Source organism: Heterocephalus glaber, unplaced genomic scaffold (assembly GCF_053883595.1).
Source record: "Heterocephalus glaber isolate CG9 unplaced genomic scaffold, H.glaber_assembly_v1.0 deba00001572, whole genome shotgun sequence".
NCBI classification, from domain to species: domain Eukaryota; kingdom Metazoa; phylum Chordata; class Mammalia; order Rodentia; family Bathyergidae; genus Heterocephalus; species Heterocephalus glaber.
Genome location: NW_028258357.1, coordinates 19,864,065 through 19,884,866, shown reverse-complemented (window position 1 = coordinate 19,884,866; position 20,802 = coordinate 19,864,065). Strand labels below are relative to the sequence as shown.

Here is a 20,802-nt window from a genome sequence, read left to right as displayed (position 1 = left end):
AGCACTTCTCTTCAGGCTGTGAGCAGCAGCCTCACGCCTGGTTGGGTGGCCAGGGTCTCGGAAAGTTGAAGGACGCCTCTGACACGCAATCCCCGATCCTGCCACTGGCCACATTTGTAACCTGAGCCAAGGTGCCAGGCTGCCCCGTGACTCAGTTTCCACAGAAGCAGAGCAGTTAAAGCTTTCTCTGCCAGTGCTATTACTCACATGGAAGAATGGGGATCAAGCAGAGTGATTATGAATGAACTCGGGGCTCAGTGTGAACTTCAGAGCAAAGACATTGTATGTCATGTGTGACCTTTATAAGCATTTCCCCTCAGCTGCAGGAAATAAGATTTCTGCTGCCACACGAGGAGGGTATCACTTCGTATTTGACACAAACAAACCAAACAAAAAGCTGAACTCATTGCTTGGGAGTAAGGGATGCTGTATTTGTAAGCCACAAATTCTCTAAACAAAGAAAACTCATACTCTGTGTGCGATTTGGGGAATTATGGTGCTTAGAGATGGTGGTGCATTGGGAAGTGGTTGTCCTTAGGGATTAGTTGAACTTCACCTGGGGAAAATCATCCTTGACAGTGCAGGTACAGCTGCCATGATGATATGGGTTACTCAGGACGGATTTCAGTCCTGGACTTGTTACTATGGCCCGAGAACTGTCACACAGTTGCAACTTTGATCTGGACAATCCTAAGGCAGGGACTCACTTGAAATTTCCTTGATAATATCTCTTTTTGATCTAATGGCACGGCCCACTTCCCACCACGGGAAATTGTAGGGTGCGGATGGAGCACAGGGAAAGATTACAAAGAATGGTGAGTAAGCGAACAGGGCGCCATTTTGACCTTGGGTTTATCAGTGGGTCCTGTTAGACTCGGGACTTCACACACCTGGGCGGGTGGTTGGAGTGGAACTTATTACACATCTCTACCATCCTGTCCAAAAGAGAATTGTGACACCTTCTCTACCCTGGAGACCTCCTCATATCTGTCCATGGCTACTCCATCCTTCCAGCTGCTGAAACCAAAAGAATTTGAGGATTTTCTCTCTTCCTTTCTCACCTCACAACCAAAGTGTCAGAATGTTCTGTGGTTCTACCTTCAACATATGTGTGGAACCCCTGTCCCGCTGCCCCATGGCTAGCATCTTGGCTTCAGCCCCTAGCATTTCTCCCCCTGTGGACTACAGCAGCCAACTCCCTGGGGTCCCGCAGCCCCTGCAGCCCGCTCTGACGATCCGCGAGTCTCTGATGAGATAGATCAGATTGTGTCCACCTCTCTGGTCAGAACCCTGGAACACTTCCCATTTCACTGAAAGGAAAACGCCAGATCCTAAAATGTCTAAAAGTATCCTCAGGCTCCAGCTGTTCACCCACCACTAGCCCTCACTGTACTCCAACCACACCGCTCCCTCTCTGTTCCTTGAGCCAAGCTACGTTTGCCTTCCTTGAGGAACCTCTGCACTGGCTGTAGGCCTGGGTTACAGTGCGTTTGCCTCCGATGTCCCCAGAACCAACGGTCCCCGTCATGTCCCTGCCCAAATATCACCTTCTCAGTGATGCTTGCCCTGGATGCCTACCTGCTACTGCAGACCCTCGGTAGAGTCCCTGAAACTCCCAATCCCCCTCGTCCCTTCCTCTCCATGTTTCTTCTTTCTGAGGGACGTATCACTTTTCACATATCTGTGTCGACTTATTATTTATTGCGTCTCCACTACAAACCACAGGTCAACAATCTTCATCTATTTCGTATATTACCTGGCACATAGAAGGCACTCTACATATTTTTAGAATGAATGGATAGATATAGTTGGAAAGACACATATGTGCACACACACACGCACACGCACACACACACAGCAGGCTGGAGCAAGTGCTGTAGAAGAGTCGGAGCACTTGAGGGGCTCTGCACTTGGAGCTGTGATGCGAAGGGATCCCTGACACCTGGCATTTCAGCTCCAGCTGTGTAAATACCGGCTGGGGCCTTGGCCCACCATGCCATCTGCATCCCTCTGTGCTGTCTCAGGATATGGGACTAAGACTCTTCAGTGCTCTGGGAACGGTCAGCTTGTGCCCTAGGGACTCATCCCTGGGCTGCAGTCAGCCAGCTGTGTGACCATGAGCAGGCCACCTCCCCTCTATGTGCCTCAGTTTCCTCATCTATAAGCTGTAACAAATGACAGAAGCCATGGTGAAGGCTCCCTCCTGCTCTGGGGATCCGCGATTCTGGGATGTGTGGCCGGGGAGACTTGGCAGAACATGCAGTGTTGGCATGGGGGTGACATTTGAAGATGGGCCGTGCCAGTGACTCTGGTTCCCCACAACTGCAGGAGATTGGCCTGGCCTCTCTGGGTGCCCCTGACGAGTACATTGAGAAACTCGCAACCGTGAGTCCCATTGCTCTCGGGGTGGGTGGCGGGAGGCTGTGGATCTTTGAAGATCTGCTCTTCCTTTGGAAGCCAGGACGTTTAGGGGGGAAATCAGTATGTGCAGGTTACATTTGCAGGAGTAAAACTTCCATTTTGACTTATCTTTAATGATTTTATTTTTAAATCAGCTGCACGCAGAGGTAGTAATAGTTAGCCCTTGAGATCCATTGGACATAAAGGTAGGGTCTGGATTCACAGCTTTGGAGAGGGAAAGTTTATATTTCTGCCTCTGCACAGGACCAGCATTCAGCTCTTTCCTTTCTCAGACTGGGTAGGGGTGGAGGGACCTTTTCATTCTTGCCGAATTCTCCCCTCTCCCAAGGAAATCTAAGGACTGGAGCTATGGAAACAGCAAACCTGCCTAGAAGGTGGATTCCTTTCTGCTTTCAGAACATCCCTCCCCAAACTCTGAGCCACATTTCTTATGAAGTGCCCAGGCTGGAAATGGGAAAAATAAAGATTTATATTAGAATTAAGGACTGCAAATAAGTAAATCTACTATTCAGATATATTAACTTAGAAGATTTTATGAACTCAGCTCATCAGAAAGAATGAAAACATGTAGGGTTCTCTCACGCATGCCTGTTCTGAAACCTTGGGCATGTGGATTTTGTTTCCCCATCCCTGAAAATGGGCACAGCAGTGCACCTCTTGCCATCTTAAAAGTGTGTCGTGGGCATCTGAAGGGTCCAGTTTGTGTAAGCATGAATTTTAAAATGAGATGCTACAGAGATGCAAGGAGCATCCAGATAAATTTCTCATTCTGAGTCAAAAAATGAACTTGGAACTCAGAGAGTGGTGTTAGCTACCATAAGCATCATAACAGACTCGTTGTCAACATAACTTCTCAAAAAAATCAAATTATCGGCACACTGGGCTGGAATCAGTCCTGGGTTCTCTCTCTGCCCTTAATAAGCTGGTTGCCTTACCTGGGCTGAAGACCTCTCACCTGCATTTGAGGAGGTCAGATCTACTGAGCTCAAATATCCTTCCCAGGTTTAACTTTCTCTAGTCCAACATACACACTTACCTGGGACCTCCCACCAGTCCTCCAGGACTCTGTGTCTTCAGCAGCTAAGTGAGCGCTAGGTCCCTCCTGGTCCCAGGCATCTAGGACATGTTGGATTGGGAGCTGTAGAAAGAAAACAACTTGGTTATCAGAGTGGTTGGCTTCAGCAGTGCCCCAGTTTCTAGCATGGAGGATGGGATGTGTCCTGCACTGATTCTTTCAATACTGAATCCCCTACTTCCAGCAGCTGAGCCTGGATTACCTAACCCCTGCTCATTTAAGATCGTTTTAGGAGCATATCACTCTGTGCCAAGGAGTAAAAAGAAAAAGGAATGGAGGAGTTCCTTCCTAAAGAGAGTGGAGCTGGTTGGGGTATGTTGGGGGGCTCCTTAGTACCTTCCAGAGGCTCCTGTCATACCTTGGGTTCTGCTGACTCTTAGTTCAATCGGAGATGGGATAGGGTGAGACTCAGGACCAGAGAAATACCACACTGGTTTAGACAACCACCCACCTGGGCATTCCCTTCCTTGGTCCTGGGCTGGCCGCTGCCCTCCCCTTCCTAGGGTCTGCTCTCAGCCTGACTTTCCACCCTAGATCTACTGGTTCACTGTGGAGTTTGGGCTCTGCAAACAAGGGGACTCCATCAAGGCCTATGGTGCTGGGCTCCTGTCATCCTTTGGTGAATTACAGGTATGACCCTAAAAGAGTCCAAAATGGATGTGAATGTGTCGGGTAAGGGACACGATTCTCCTGCCCTTGGGGCTGTTGAAGCCCCATTTGCATCCATTTTGAGGTGCAGACTGGGGAATCAACTGCAAGTTCAGGGGCCTCCAGGGAAGAGGGGCCTCCTGATCCCAAGCTTGACCTGGGCTTACAGCCTTGCATGTATGCAAACACATGCCGGAAAAGGTGGCTGCTCATGCAGTGTCTATCAGTCAATCACCATATTTGGAGGTGGTTAGAATGAATTTATCACTTTCTACCCTGGGTGTAAGCTTTAGATGAGCTACGGAGGGTTGGATCCGGTATATGCAGCAGAGCTCACTGCCTTTGACTGGGGTGTACAAGGAGCCAGAGGGGGTGGAATGTGGCAGGGATCACCAGTCTGGATTTAACAGAGCTTTTCACTGTGCACCTGCAGTACTGCTTATCTGATAAACCAAAGCTCCTCCCGCTGGAGCTGGAGAAGATGGCTGTCCAGCCGTACACCATCACTGAGTTCCAGCCCCTCTACTATGTGGCAGAGAGTTTCAGTGATGCCAAGGAGAAAGTGAGGTGAGGAGGCACCTTAGCTCCCTGTGTGTCCTGACTCAGGCTGCTGGTATTGTCTGGGGGCCACTTGGGCGGGACACTGGACACTGGACACTGGACCCCAAGGCCCACCAGAACTTTGTGCAGCAGGTGGAGTTCATGCCCCACCTTACTCACCTGTGCCCTTTCCCTCCTTCTGCTGGGAGGTTGGACACTCCAGTGGCAGACAGGCCTGCCATGATTGCTTTCAATGTAGACACCACCTCCAGTCCTGCACCCCCTGGGGTACAGAGTGGACATGAAAGTTCCCCACCAGATCAGTCCAAGAAGTCTTCCAACCCCAAGAAGTACCTTCTTCACTTTATTCTCCCAGACACCTCCAGAACTGGCTTTCTCACCTCCTTTCCATCTTCACCCAAAAGGTCTCCTTGTTCTTCCCCAGCCAGCTTACCGTCATGCATTGCCTAATAGGGATGTGTCTGAGAATCGTAGCAGTAGTTGGTCCAACATTATGTGAACTCCAGACCATATACATACACCAGCCCAGGTGGTATAGCTCAGGACACACCGTAGCTACACTGCACACAGGAGGTGCATCGCACTGCTCCTAAGACCACGAGGAACAAAACAGCACAAGAGTAAATCAAGCACCAGAGAAAATGATGTAATCAAGGGACATGGTACATGTAAGATGTGTGAGGCTGTTGTTGGCATGATGCACCATATTGTCTTACAGTAAACATTTTGCTTTCATAGTAGGAGGAGGACACTAGAATGATGATTAAAAGTATACCTGCTAAGCACAAAACCCAGTGACATAGTCACTTAGCATCATCAAGTATTGCATACTGGACCTAACGGCATGTGACTGGCAGAGCAATGGATTCTCTGGCCCCAGGATCAAGTGAACACTGGATACTATGTGGCACTGTGATGTCACAATGGCCATGAAGTCATAATCCGATGGAGCCACAGTCTTTACTCACCCCTGCTGTCGGCGCTTCTGTAATTTATTTTTCTCCTAACTCTAATAGAATATACAAGTTAAGCTCCAGAAGTGTAGGGATTTCCAGCCTTTCTGTTTCCTGCTTGTCTTAGTTACTTTTCTCATTGCTGGGACACAATGCCTGACACCCACAAATTGAAAGAGGAGAGGTTTATTTTAGCTCATAGTCTGTAGAGGTTTCAGTCCAAAGCCGGCTGACTCCAGGGGAGAGTGGCCTGGAGGAGGAGCATGACGGAGAAGACTACAGCATGGCAGTGGGGAAGCAGAGAGCAAGTGAAGGGAGGAGCAGGGAGAGATGAGCCCTTCCGGCCACACACACCTCTTCCAAACAGACCCTCCTTCCTAACCAAAAGTCAGCTGTAAACTAACTCATTGCTGGCTAATCCAATGGTGAGTGTCACGCCGCCATGATCCAGTCACCTCCCCAAAGCCCCACCGCTGGGTGCATGGGGCTGTTGGGGAACAGCTAGATGTGAACCCCGACACTGCCCTTCCTCAGTGCCCGATACAGGCTCAGTGCTCAGTGCACACTTGGCAAGGGCATTGGCCTTGGGGGCGGTGCAGCCAGGGGCAGTCAGTGTGGGCTCAGCCCTGGGAGCTCAGACCCCTGCCAATGAGCCCGAAAACCCTCAGACCAGATTCATCCCAGCAGGAAAGAGGCCAAGCAGAGGGGCTCCTCGGCCACACATAGCCCCAAACTCACCTCTACTGCTTTCTGACACCTCTCGTCAGTGAGGGGTGAAGCACGGGGCATGCGGCCCCTGGGTCCTATGATGCTGGGTACCTCAGCTGTCCACCCACTCGGCCCATTGCAAAGGTGCAGTGTTGGCCCACAGGCACATTGGGTGTGGCCTGCAGTGGCTTCCTTTCTCCCCTCCCAGGGACCTCCCTCGGTCCTTCCTGCTCTACATTTCTAGTTTTCTCCTAGTTCTCTCCACTGCAGGAGCCTCACCTTCCTCCAGCCCCACAGGATCCCTCCTGCCATTCCGAGGACCACATTCAGATTATGGACTTTAGTGGATGATGTTACCCCACGTGGGTAAGGTCGTAATAATATTAATAATAATGAGCGGTGCACGCCTGGCACCTATTATGCACCTGAATCTGTCTCATTGCCTTTCCTGTGTTCATTACTTCACTTTTCAGTTTGCAGATGAGGATGCAGAACCATGGGGAAGGTGATGTCAGTCACCCGGCTCACTGGGCCCAGTGGCTGGGTTGGGGAGGAGCACCCCATCATGCCGAGGTCACTTCTAGATGGGCCCTCCAGAGTCAGCTCCCTGAGCAGCTAGTGACGGAAGAGCTTAGCAGGACACACACCTGCCAGGCTTTACATCCCAGCCACTCTGCCAGTGTGTAGGGCCAGGGCCCAGCAAGACCCTCACGAAAGTGCCATTCTGCTGAGAGGGGCCTTGGGGTAGAGAGGAATGTAGAAGAAGGTTCAAAACAAGGAAGGTCTGGACTTTCTGAGGATGCAACTCCCACCACTCTGGTTTTCAGGTGGGCTGAGCTTGGATTGAGTGCTGCATCCTGGTCCAAGGGGCTGAGCTCCAAACTGAGACCCCACCTGCAACACATCCAGAGGGGTCAGGGGGTGCTGCTCAAAGCCCAAAAGAGGTGCTCTGTGGGAGGAAAGGGGAGGAGGGCTGGAGCAAGCAAGACCCAGATGTGCACTGCACAGCTTGGGTCTCCTGCAGAGAAGCCATGGCGGGGCCCTCTGGGCCAGTCTTTCTTCAGGAGTCCCACTGCTAGTAAGAGCTAGCAGCACCCCGAACTCTAACAGGGCTTGGTGCACCCCTCTGGGTAAGGACAGCCATCCCTGGATCTTACAGAGGAAGAAGAGAAAGGGAGGTGCAGACAGGGGAGCTGTTGCCCAGGGTCACAGGGGCATCGTGGGCAGAGGTAGGAGTGGAGCTGGAGCAGTTTGACTTGGGCTTTTGAGGTTCTCCCACCTCCCACTCGGAGGGTTCCTGACTCCTTCATCACTGTCTTCAGTCCAGCAGCTCCCACTTTCACCAGGGGCTGACTTAAAATTAATATTTGTGATGCGCTTGGAATTTCTTGTTATTATACTGTCTGATGTCCCTCACAAAGGCGCTCATGAGGGATTCCTCCCTAGCCAGGAATAATGTCCAAGAAGGCAAGAAAGCAAGAATCATTTGAGTTCATTCCCAGGTGTGCAGCTTACCGATGGAAGTGGCCTTAGCAGTCAGCTCCCCAAGCCTCAGTTTCCTCACCTGAGAATGGGGATAGCAGTAGTCCTTACCTCTTAAGGTTTTTGTGAAGATTAAGTTAGCAATGGTATTTATAAAGGAGTTTAGAGCAGTTAGGGTTTAATATGGCTCTTGGGATATAGAAGATTAGATTCTTTACTTTATTGGATATTGTGGAGAGGTGGAGGTTGAACCCAGGACCTTCATACAGAGCTACATCACCATTTTGTGACAAGCTCTCAAAGCTGCCTAAGCTGGCCTTAAACTAGCTATTCTTCTGCCTCTGCCTCCTGAGCCACTGGGATCGCCCAGTTTGGGTTAAATGTCATCGTTAGCACACTGTTCTGTTAAGCTCTTGAGAGTTGGATTTCCTTCTCTCCTTCTCTATCCAACATCTCAGAACTTGCTTTTTTTCTCCCTCCATAGCATTCTTCAGCTGGGTTTTCTTTACTCTCTTGAGCTTATTTAGTAACACATGCCTTTTACTGTATTCATGCTGCTATTATAAGCCATCTCTGTCTTTTTGGAGCGAGGTGACTAAATCCATGTGTGTGTGTGTGTGTGTGTGTGTGTGTGTGTGTGTGTGTATACACAGAGGCACACACAAAGCCTTCCCAAGCGACCCTATTAAAACTCTACTTCCCTCCTCAGCCCTGGCTCCAGCAGCCTGGGTTCCAGTGAGCTCTCAGCGTTAATAGAGAAGGGAAACGGCCCTGAGAATTCACATCCCCACGGCACCCTTCCCTCAGGCCCTGGTTTTGCTTGCAGGAACTTCGCTGCCACAATTCCCCGACCCTTCTCAGTTCACTATGACCCCTACACCCAGAGGATTGAGGTCCTGGACAACACCCAGCAGCTGAAGATCTTGGCGGACTCCATCAACAGTGAGTTGCTACATCCTACAGGGCCACACTCTCTTTCCAGGAAATAGAGGATTACATCTTTCCATGCTCACCTTAGGAACAACAGAAATCATGAAATATTTACTTAAGGAGAAAGCATCTCTACAAAAACCGCAGGTTCACTGGGGAGAAGAATTTGGCAAAAAGGCCCCATTGGCTTGAGCACCTCTTTTTGGACCCTCTGAGGTTCCATCCTCTCTCCTACCACTATGAGACCTTTCGCACCTCACTGGCACCCTCAGCTTTGCCTCTGCCCTTTGCTTTTCCATCTCTCTCTCTAAGGGTCTAATGGCTATCACTCTGCCTGCAGTCTCATCACCTAAGTGCCGCTTTCTCTTTGCTTTATTAGCCATACAGGAGCTCAGCTACCGCCCTTCCACTCTTCTCTGATGATGGATGTTACACCACTGCTCTTCAGAAATCACGGGGTACCTTGGTCATACTTGATCCTGCCTCTGGCCCTTCAAATTATTCTCTAGCAACACTGATTGAATTCGAGTTCCTGTGCTCTCTCCTACCTCCAGACCTTTACCTATACCATTCTTTATGCTTGAAATACTCTTCCTCCATCCATTTGGAAAGGCCCAGAGCCAGCTCACCTGCCAAGTCTCACATAGATTTTCTTCTTATAAGAAGACTGGGTTGGATGTCCTTCTTGTGTCTTTACATTCCTACATCTGCCACTCACAAAGGAGTCATTATACTAGTGTTGTTTTTATAATTGTTGGCTTGTCTGCCCCCTGAACTAGACCCAAACAGAGAGTCACACCAGGTTCACATCAAAGCCCTAGCCCTATTGCTAAAAATTATATTGGGCACACAAGAGCTATTGAGTGAAGAGATGAATTATGGGATGGTGGGGGTGGGGGTGCAAGGGAGGAATTCCAGAACAGGTAGGAGTCCCTGGATTGTGTAATGCTAGAGAGCCCAGGAGGGCAGATGGGCTTGAAGTGTCGCCTATCACTGGCTGTGCCCCTCTGCTGCACAGAACTGGCCCTGGTAGTCTTTGCACCTTAGGTGTGGCCACCTGTGATCCCCCATTTTGAAAAAGCGCAAGGTTGATGCACTCCATGGGCTCACTGCATCTTGGAAACCCATTTGGAGTGGTGCTTCCACTGAAGAAGCCAGGCAGGTGCTGCAGAGGCTGGTGTGTGAGACACAGGGGTGAGGGCACAGCTGTTTTTGCATTCTTTCTCATTTCCTGTGAAAAGGCAAGAATAACTCCACTGGCTACTGGCTGTTGTTTATAAGGAAGTTTCTAAGAGTGCAGAGTAACAAATTTAGGAACTGAAGGCTTCTTAGATCTATGTGACTTTATGGAAGTCCTCATCACCTCTCTGTACTTTTGTCTCTGAGATTGAGGAGGGAGTGAAGCTTGTCAGTCTCCAAGGTCTCTCACACTTCTGTGAAGAGTTTGTATCCCTGGGGCCCTGGCAGAAATGGAATTGATTGCAAGGTACTTCTGTCCAGGAATCTAACAATCTAGGCTGGGTTCTCTGCTAAAGCTATGCTTCTTCAGAATTTAGTGTGTGTCAGAATCATGCGGACAGCTGGCTGGAACTTAGAGTCCTGAGTTATGGGCCCAGAATAAATTTACTAAATCTGTGGTAAGCCTTGGGGATTTGTCCTGGTAATAAGAGAGCAGGAGACTCTGAGGGAGAAGATTTGTGTAAGCACACTTTCAGGTTTAGCTCCTTGAAGCATCTGTGGATGTCATGTGAAAAGGAAACAGAGCAGCTTGTGATTTGCCTAGAGAGAAACCTGCTAAGTCCTTCCTGAGAAATGGCTCATGGAAAGAGGAAGCCAGTTACAGTAACAGCCCGAGGACTTCCTACAGCATACCACCTGGTCCCAGTCCTGTCTCCCTAGCTGAGTGGTGAGCTGCATGAAGTTTGGAGTGACAGCTAACTTTTCCAGTGTCCCTCGGATCCCTTAGGACTTTGCCCAAGGTGGACACTTGAGGGGTGTTTGTCCTTATAGTCATGGCCCATCTGAATGGTGCTCTTCTTTGTAGGTGAAGTTGGAATCCTTTGCAGTGCTCTCCAGAAAATAAAGTGAAGCTATGGACAGAACTCGGTGTTGGCAGAAATCTAATTATTTTTTTCATCCAAAAACTCTAAAAAGAAAACTTTAATTTGAAATAACAGCTTTAAAGTCTTTTGGGGGAACAAAATGGAGGATCAACAAGTAAGGAAACTGGTCTGAAATGATAGTATGTTAATATCTTTGTCAAAAACTAATGATGGATCTTTTGTAGTCCTCTTTGATTTAGAGATAATAATTCCATACTCTCCCTTTGGTTAAAATAGCAATCTGTTGCATTTCATCAAGGTTAATTAAAATTTGGGAAGGTCTGCATTGAAGTCTCCTTTGTTACTTGCCAAAGTGGAGTACATATAACTAAATGTAAAACATAAAACTTTCACTGGAATTGAATTATCTGGGTTAATATAAATCTTAATCTACAAAGTTCATTTTCCATTTTCATTGACTGTGATTCCAGTTACTGCTTTGTTATCATGCTTATGTAAATTTCCTTTAATGTGGGAACCCATCATATAGTTACAAGCATTAAAGTTTTATAGCGTTACACAATACATGTTTGCGTGTTTTATTATAACCATAAGTACAGCTGTGTAAGGCATCAGGACTCTCCACTGGATCCCAACAATTTCTAATGTCATTTCCAATTATTGTGAAGTCTGCTTGGGGACTACAGACATAACTGACAGATATGCAGTAATAGTCATTGAATAAGTAAGTGAATACATTATTAAATAGCAAATTTATTAGACAAGCAAGAATTTTATATGCTAGAAAGAAAAACATTAGTAGTTACACAATTTTACAGTTTCTAGTGCTTCTTGGGATGAAATAGTCTTCTCAATGCCTTAGAAAAGCATTAGCTGGGAAATCTCGCTACAAGAAGGAATAATCCGCGCCTCAGCGTCCAGCAGGGGACCCATGATGGCCAAAGTCGCATGTGCGTGGCTTTTGCTGATTGTGCAATTTATACAAACACATAAATATCTGAGATACAGTGGGAGAGATTACCAATGTCTTTAAAGCTATGATTTGAAATTTGTATGCTACTTTATGTCTTATTTTGTCAACAGTTAAGTCTTAAGAGATTTACATAGTATTTCTGCACAAGTAGTTCTGAGACCTGTGGTGCCATCATGAATAGAAAATCCTGGGACTGTCCCAGTCTGCTCACCAAGATTCTCTGGGGCTGGGGTTCAGACTCCTGCACTTTAGGTACCTAGATTATCCTTTTGCTTAAAATTCACAGCCAGATTTACTGGGCACCTTGAGAAAATGACTTTGGTGATCTGTCTGCCACTTGCCAATGAGGTCACCTTAGATAATCTACTTCCTTTCATCGGATCTTGGTTTCATTCTAATAAAGAGAGAATTAAACAATGTCAATGAAGCTCCTTCCTGCCCTTAAAATATGACTCAGTTGCTTGTGTGTCTGTAAATAGCTGTCACTAATCAGCTACTACAGGAACAAGTACCTGCCTGAGTATGCCAGCTGGGAGGAACGAATAATAATTTAGTCTGAATGTGTCTGAGCCGTCCTTGTCTCGAAGTTGTCGATTTTCCAATGCCTTTATAGAACCCATTGATTTTACCGCCAGAAATGGACTCCTTCCTCTGGTACTCCCCTAGAGAGTGAGCATTCTGCAAAGGGACTCACCCAATGCCCCTTTACTTCACATTAGAAGCTAATTGTTGACTCTGGAATATAAGTATTATAGAGTATTTTAGACAGAATATGTAGTAGTGATGTTTTTTAGTCCTAGTGAAGATATTTTAATGATTATGAAGTTAAAGTTTAGGGTTAAGGCATAGCTTTCATAGAAAAAAATTACCTACTGAATGAAGATAAACTTTGGACCGGAGGTGTAAGTGCTGGACATTTGCGTACAACATGATGACTATAAATAACAGTGCACTGTATACTTGAAAATTGCTGACAGAGTAGATTTTAATGTTATCACCACAAAAAGGGATAAATGTGAGCTGATGGTTATGTTAATTAGCTTTAATAAATATCAAACATCATTTATATCAAAGTACCACACTGTACACCACAAATGTATACAGATTTTCTTTGTCAATTAAAAATTTTAAAATGTGCTTCTCTGACAAATGAATCTCTTAAGTTTCTAAGAAGAGAAAATATTACTGAAGGAGTATATCATCTGTTTATTTTTCCAGTTTGCCTGTATGAATAAAAGATGACAACAGTTAGCTTGAACTGCAATCTTTATTTTTCCTTGGATCATTCTTAGGAAGTACATGATGTCCAGAGAAAGGAAGTGGCTCAGCATCCTTCATTGAGTAGATTAAAATCAGCATATTGTTTGGATGCCTATGTTTTATTCTTTCCAGGAGAAATAAATTAAGGAATATCTAATAAAGAAGAAGTAGACTCAGTCCTCCCTGAGGTTGCTTTATTTTTATCTAAATACAACATTACCTGGGACCTGTGCTTTTCTTCAGTTTCCCTGCAGGTGGAGAGAGTGGAGTTAGAGATGATTTCCACACCTCCTTCTGGGGGTCTGGAGCTCGGATTTAGAAAGGAAGAATGAGCAATGCATGCTCCTTTGCGTCTTTCAGTCCCCCCTTTTTCTCTCTTTCCTAAGCTTTGGCTCTCAGCTTCCTTTGAAAAACTTCTTTCTATCACTGCCACCTTCATTACCCTCACCTCTCCGAAGCTACAAGAAAAGGCACAGATCTGCTGTCCCTTTCCCTCAGCCCCAGCCCTCCAGGTGCTGGGAAGAACACATGTTAAAGCTTCCCCAAGCGTCCCCATGTAGCAGCACCTCTGGTAGCAGAAAACTTTTCTGGAGCCGCCACCCTGCTTGTAAAGGGTAAGTGTTGGCCTAGGGAACTGCTGAGCTGGAGCAGCATTCAAACGCTACACTCCTCACAGCTGCCAGTGCTGAATCCCTTGCACTGGATGAGCTCCACTTTCTAACGAAATAAATCAAATTTCGGAATGAAGGAGGAAGCAGAACCTTTCCCAGATTTTCCATTCCCAGGAAAGTCCTTGGGAAAAATTTTTTTCAGCGCAAGAGCACTCTGGGATTAAAACTAGAGGTTTTGTGACTGTAAGGTGTCTCCAAAGACAAGGCATTTGAGGCGGGGTGAATGGAAAGACAACTGGACAGTGCCTGCTGGAGGGAGATGCTCAGCACCGAGGACAGCGCCCGCCAGGCCCACAGAAGTGGTGGCACGTCCTAAACCATGTTTCCCCCCTTTCGTCCCGAGTGCTGGGGATAGAAATCAGGCTGTTGCACATGCAAGACAAGGGCTGTGCCACTAATCAGTATCCCAAAGCTATCTTTTTATGCAGCAAGAGTCAGCAGTAGAAACCAGAACAGAGTGAGTCAGTACAAGCTAGAAACAAGACCTAAGTGTGGTCTAGCTCACTGCAGACTTTACATTTTGGCCGAATAAAGAAATGACAGGATGGAAGGTGTGAATTTATCCCCTGATGACAATGTCTGATGTCTTGTGATGTAGACAAATGAAAGCCAGGTACCATATTATTATTTTTAGCTGCACATCCCCTCATGTTACAAGATAGGGCCTCTTTCAGTAGAGTCCCCTGGAGATCCCAGCTTAGATTTTCATTTTCCCATCAAGCTGAACCAACTGGGATGGACCCTTAATCTCCCTGAGTCTCAATTTCCTCACTTGTTAGAGGAAGATGCCTACCTCACAAGAATGTCACAGTGGTCAAATAATATTGTGTGTACAGTAGTACTTAACAATGTCAAGCATGCATTATTCTGGTATAGACAAATGGACCCCCACAGTAATGGCCATTATCATTCTGGTACTCTTGGATCAGCAACATGATACCAACTGCCTCTCTTTCCAAAGAGACAGGAGTTGTGAAGAAATCTTACTTAAAGCTTCTCTGACTTCTACTTGAAAAAAATGTTCTTTTTCTTTTTTAAAAAAGTTCCTTTTAAAGTGTTTTAAAGAATATGTTAGTTGACTGAAGCAGGATATAAACCTTTTGGTGCAGGTTGTATATGCTGTATATACTGTAATGTGTGTGGTACATATTGTATATAGTACACATATATAAGCTTGTTCATAACATATATACATGAAATTTATTCCAACTTGAGGCCAAAACTGCATTTTTAAAAAGGTAATATTGGAGATAGAAATTTAAAAGTCCCATTTGAAAAGTGCTATAGATTTTTTCTTTCCTCCTCCACCTTTATTTCTGACATTCACACATCGTTTTGCATTTTTCCATTTCCTCCTGGAGCTGTAGTGACCCTCACTTCACTGTACTGCTAAAGACACTGCTTTCAGCTGAGAATGCTTTGTGTAGGTTTTATGAAATGACTAAAATAAACAAGGTTAATCTTACAACTAAATCATTCCACATGCTCCTTTACTAAGGGATCAGCACAGGGAAACATGGCTTCACTTTGTTTCTCAGTCTTAGGGTTACCTTGGGGAGTGAGGACAGAGTAGCTTTTTCATGTTTCCAGGGTGCAGGACATGGAGATCAGTTTTCACAATCAAAGTGTCCCGCAATATGGTCAAGCTGTTTTTTTTTCTTCTGGGCACTGCCTCTAGAAGAAGTGAATGTGGAAGGCAGAATAGGCAAAGCAAGTTTTGCAAAACAGAACAGGACAAGTCAGACTCTCAGTGATGCAGGGGTGAAAGGAAGCAACCCGCTCCTGGAGGAAGATTCTCTGTTCTCTAAAGAGCCAGAGAGCCGGAGTCTCCAGAATCTGCCATGAGGTGTACAGTTTGATGGGAGAGGAAGAGAAAGCTCTCCAATTCCTGTAGTGCCTTTCCGGGTTTAATTCTGCAAGCATTTGTTGAGCCCTTGCTTTGCGTTCAGCATAGATCCAGACCCACTGAAAGTGACTACAAGGGCCACACTCGCTGCTGCAGACCCGTCTTTTCCACGCACCACCCGGCTGTTACCTCCTGTCCTCCCCCATGCTCAGGAACACCCTAACAGAAAGGGGCACCAGCCTCACACCAGCCCCACAGGCGCACTGTGCATCTAAAGAGGTCCGGACCTCACTGTTCCAGACATGCAGTTTCTAACTGGTGAACTCAAAGTCCCGTCCTCTTGGCACATAGACAGGAGGAGTGAGTGTTAGCCCAGTCCCAACTCAGTCTGCCCTGGCATTTCCCAGAGCAGCCTGGCCCCTTGGGACTCAGGAACAGGGCTGGGAGTGAACGCCCTGGGCTCCTCACTTGGCGCTGCCTGGGGCAGGGGAGGGTAATGGACGCCAGGGGTAGGAACAAGAAGGGAGACGTCAAAATAGTCTTAATTTCTCAGAGGGGAACGGCACTGAGTGGGAACATGAAGGGGACGTGGCTCTCAGGCCTCGCCTGCAGGAAGGTTGATGAAAGCCAGCCCTGGCTTTGTACCCTTTAGAGAAGTACCGGTGCTGCCCTGGGTTAAGTACCCGCTGGGAGACACCGGCCAGGACCGCGGACAGCTCCCGTGCCGTAGGCCTCTGCTCCTTCAAGGGAGGAACCCGAGTGCGGTGCAGGCCGCCCGAAGGCCTCGCCCTCCCTACCCACCCCTAGGTGGTTACCGGGCTGCTGGAGTCCAGCCTCGAGCAGGTCAGAGACCCACAGCTGGGAAAGCAGCGCTCCAGGAAGACCTAGGCTTGCAGATCGCTGGGAGCTGGGCTCCGGGCCGGAGAGGTAGCACCCTGGAAATGACAAGCAGGAGGAGGAGGCTGTGGCTCCAGGAAGACAGGGGGCAGGTGACTCTGCTTCTCCTTAGAGGTGGTGGTGGGGGTCTTGGCCATGGAGGGACAGGGTGCTTACCTCTGAGTTGGTCTTTGATCCCAACAGAGAGCAGAAGACAGACGAGTCAGAGGGCTCCGCTCAGTGCGGCTGCGATTTTCAGGCACAATAAGCGGAGGCCCTCTGCTTTCTCCTCCTGACCCTGGCTCCTCACCCTTCCTCACCTGGGTCCTGTGGGGCAGGGGCTTTCCGGCTGTGGAGTCCTTCATGGTTCTTCTCCACCACAGGGAGGTCTCTACACTTCACATTCTCGCTTTTAAGCCTGTCAGTCTCCACCCATGCGCAAGCAGCCAGGAGGGAAGCGCAGTCCCTAGGTCCCAGATGCAAGGGATTGGGACCTTCAGGTTCTGCCCTCCTGCTGGGAAGTGAGGAGGGAGATCCTTGGCGCCACTTCGGTTGCTGGGCAGAGCTCAGAATGCTTCCTGTTTCTCCAAGACAGTAGAGGTTTTTTGAGTGAAGAGTGAACACAGAGCTGGAGTTTTCATTCTGCGTGGGCAGTGGGTAGAGCCACATTTCAACTTAAAGGAGTAACAGCTTCCTGGTGTCTGGACTCTGGGAGCCAGGACAGATTCAGGGCTGGTCCTGGAGGCAGTGGCAGGGACATGAGCTGGACTAGGAGAGGTAGAAGCAGGAAGAAGGGGGAGGAGGCCTCGTGAATTTTCTTCTTGGTTGTGTGTAACTGTGGGAATGTCTTTGGGGGTCAAAATCCAAAATATTGCTTAATGTGGGTGTCTGAACTGGAATCAGAAGCAGGAAGTATTTGTGGAAGGCAGTCTGAGAATCTGAAAATGAAATGCTTAGTTACATTTTACTATTCAGTACAAGATGGAAAAGTTCCAACCATCTGACATCTTCGGGTAGTTGCTAACTGCGCTAAAATGATATGGACTGGTGAACGAAAGATACAGCAGGTGATCACTGTAGCAGTTTGGGTATTAGCAAATATTTTTTAATACATTCAAGTTTTTCTCAGTTTGGCAAAAATGGACAAAAGTCAAAATGAAACAGAAATGCTTCCTGTGTCTTATCCACTGTCAATACTATTGATGCAATATATTTGCCAAAAATACCTCAGCTTTTATTTTTCATTTTAAATAACTACAATATTTATAAGATGTTTAGAATCCCTCTCTCTCTCTCTCTCTCTCTCTCTCTCACACACACACACACACACAGGCACAAGTATGTAGACCCTTATCCCTGGCTTGTATTGAATGCTAGGAAAGCCAGTGAATACTTTTCACAGCCCACGATCAGAAAAGGGAGGCCCGCTTTTCTCCCTCACACCTGCTCTCCTGTGTCACTCCTAATACTCCTCCTCCCATGCCTTCACGAGGAGCTCATTGCCAGACTAGCAAACATTCTGAAGTAAGCCAGATGTCCATCGGGAAGAGATCATTTAGAAGAAGCATCATCTGTGCAGTGGAATGTTGTATGGAAGAGACACAGAAAATGAGGTAAAACTGTAAATACTGACTGGGGAAGTCTAGGAGGTACTTCGAAGGAAAAATTATGACATTTTTATTTTTTTAAATTCCTGTTAATAATGTATATGTATGTACATGGTGTACGATATATATGACATGTATGATACCATACATATATGCTATAAAAGATATCATATACATAATATATACTTTCATGATCACAGAGGGGAGAAAGGACTAGCAAGTTTGAATGTTAGCAGTCATCACTATTGGCCCTTGAAAAGAGCTAGGAGATTTTCCTCACAAATTGTTTTCTATGGTTTGAAAGCAACCCATCCCCTTTAAAACTCGTGCTTAAAATTAACCCCTCCTGCGAGACAAGAAGGCATGGGACCAGGTGGGAGCTTGAAGACAGATCCAAGCTCTGCCTGAGTGAAGGGCTGAATCCACCCACTCGATTACCAGGCTAAAGGGGTGTCCTGACAGCAGGCGGGCCTGCTGTTGGAGCCGTTCTGTCCAGGCCTCTTGCCGTGTGCTGCTTGGTGCCACCTCAGGACCCTGTTAGCAAAAGCCCATCACGAGATGTGGCCCTTGGCCTCACACCGGAACCGCTAGCAGCCTCAAGCTCTCCTCTTCATAACTCACCTACTCTGTAGCGTTATACTGGCAAAAGATGGACTCAGCCACTGATTTGTTGAGAAGGAAGCCCACGGGATGAAAGGTATTCTGAGCATGTTTTCTAGCTGTTGTTTTTATTTTCTGTATTTCAATATGTTGTATAAGAAAAACACCACTGAAATCAGGAAAAGACCAAGTTTATGAATCTTCATTTCTGATGTTCCTTGCAGTTCCTTCAAGCAGAAAGTGATGGTGCAGAATCCAGACCTCCCCAGGCCAGCGTGCTGAGTCCCAGGTGGGTATTCACACCAAAGGGGCCAATATGAAGTCCAGTTACTGACGTCTTACAACCAGAGCTCAGATGTGTGCACATCCACCCTATGGAAAGGGGCACATCTTTCCATTCCAGCTTTGTAAATCATCACTGACCCTAGAGCTGAAGTTCTGCAACTTCTCTGAAGTGGGAATGTCACAAACCTTGTTGCATTGTGAAGGACCCTAGTTAGCAAGACAGACTCCATATTGCTGCTTGACCCACCTGCCTGCCCTTTAGATGAACTCAGAAGGAAGAAGCTTAGAAGCCTCCTCCCCTTAGAAAGTCTCTTTAGAAATAACAATTAATCAACTACTGTTTTACAAATGTTCTAACAGCAGGACGTTCCGCTTCTGTACCTTTCGCTTGCTTTGCTAGTTCTATCCCATAGCGGGGCCTAGAAACTGTTGGCCTCAAAGGTGTATAAAATATGTTTGTCTCTCCCCCAGTCAGGGCTCGAGTCCGATGCTCGGCTTGGGTCCCAGCTGGTAATAAACTCATGTGTGGATTTAATATCGGTCTCTGGTTGGTTCTTTCTTGCTGGGTCTAACACATTGTAAGGGCAGCACCCAGAACTGCCAAGTGCCACCGTCATCTCAAAACTTTGTTTTTTCAAACTTTTCTGACCAAGGAGGCAGCAGAACATATTGAATAAGCAAGGGAGTAGAAGCCAGACTGGATCTTGCTTTTCCCCTTCACTGGTTATAAATCCTCTAACAAGTTATTGCCTGTGGCTGGGTTTCCTCATCAATCAAGTGAGAATATAAAAGCACTGACCTCATAGATTTGATAAGAGTATTAAGTAAATCTGTGAAGGACTTAGAGGAAAGTTAAGGGTTAGCAGTTGTTAACATTAACCTTGCCTGGAAAAATTCAAATCACGAGCAGGGAAAACTTGGTGGAAGCAACTTGGATCTTTTTCAGATAAAAATATCAGTGTAGACAGAAGGGTTGGGGTTGGAGAAGCAGGAATAGATTGAGGACCGAGGAGCTGCAGTAGTGTGATGAACTTAAAAGCCAGAGTTCCTGGATCCAACTTGTGACTCAACCAGTTACCAACGATTCCCACACCAGCAGTTATGTGACTTCCCTGTACTTTCTGCTAATTAAAAAATGCCAATAATAATAGTACCCACTTAACATGGTTATTCAATCAATTCTAATCATCCAATGAGTGTTAGCAATTACCTCTCTCAATGTCTATAATCAAAATGACTTCAGATGCACCCAGTGACCCCCAATATCCCTTTGCCTTTCCTCTGTAGTTCAGGATGGCTGAGTTTCAATAGACAGCCCTGCAGCCTTCTTCTTAAATGCTGGGGCTCTGGACTCCAAGCACAATGGCACATAGTATTCGGGAAATGTTAGCTCTCTTTAGTTCTATTGATAATAATAACAGCAAGAGTTTTAGCAAGGGCCCATAAGGGACCCTACGCCACACATTGAATCTATAAACTTGATGCTGCCCAAAGTCTATAGACATTTTGCACCAGATAATCCTCTAACTGAGGCCAGGTGAGGTGATGTTATACAAGATGCACAGATGGTTTCAGCAAGCAAATGCTATAATGGCTCACAACACGTTAGATGTCATTGTTGGTGCTGGAGTTGTTGCGGTGGGTACAGCAGACAAATAAGAAGGCTGGTTTTGGAAAGCAATAAGGCTGTAGGTCTGTGCCAAGCCTCTTGTTGCCAGCTAGCAGGTGGCCACTGGTAACATCGACGTAGGGGCTGAAGACGGGAGGCCATTTTTCTTTTCCAGGCAAGAATGTGGTGGGAACCTTGGAAGCAAGGTGGGAATTACTGACTGCAGTTTTCTGG

The 20,802-nt window shown here is 46.9% G+C and overlaps 1 protein-coding gene across 7 annotated transcripts in view; it reads left to right on the top strand.

Moving 5' to 3' along the window:
* Positions 1-11,403, top strand: part of Pah (phenylalanine hydroxylase) — a 70,358-nt gene extending 58,955 nt beyond the window's left edge. For 2 of the 7 annotated variants that reach the window (XM_004844839.4, XM_021258405.2), the window contains exons 9-14: positions 2,329-2,385; positions 4,031-4,126; positions 4,578-4,711; positions 6,622-6,732; positions 8,675-8,790; positions 10,823-11,403. In XM_004844839.4, coding sequence (XP_004844896.1) covers positions 2,329-2,385; positions 4,031-4,126; positions 4,578-4,711; positions 6,622-6,732; positions 8,675-8,790; positions 10,823-10,866 — 558 coding nt within the window. In that variant the 3' untranslated portion in view covers positions 10,867-11,403. The remainder of the gene's footprint in view (positions 1-2,328; positions 2,386-4,030; positions 4,127-4,577; positions 4,712-6,621; positions 6,733-8,674; positions 8,791-10,822) is intronic. The other 5 variants (XM_004844840.4, XM_021258406.2, XM_004844841.4 and 2 more) reach the window with 3 other exon arrangements.
* Positions 11,404-20,802: the final 9,399 nt, after the last annotated feature.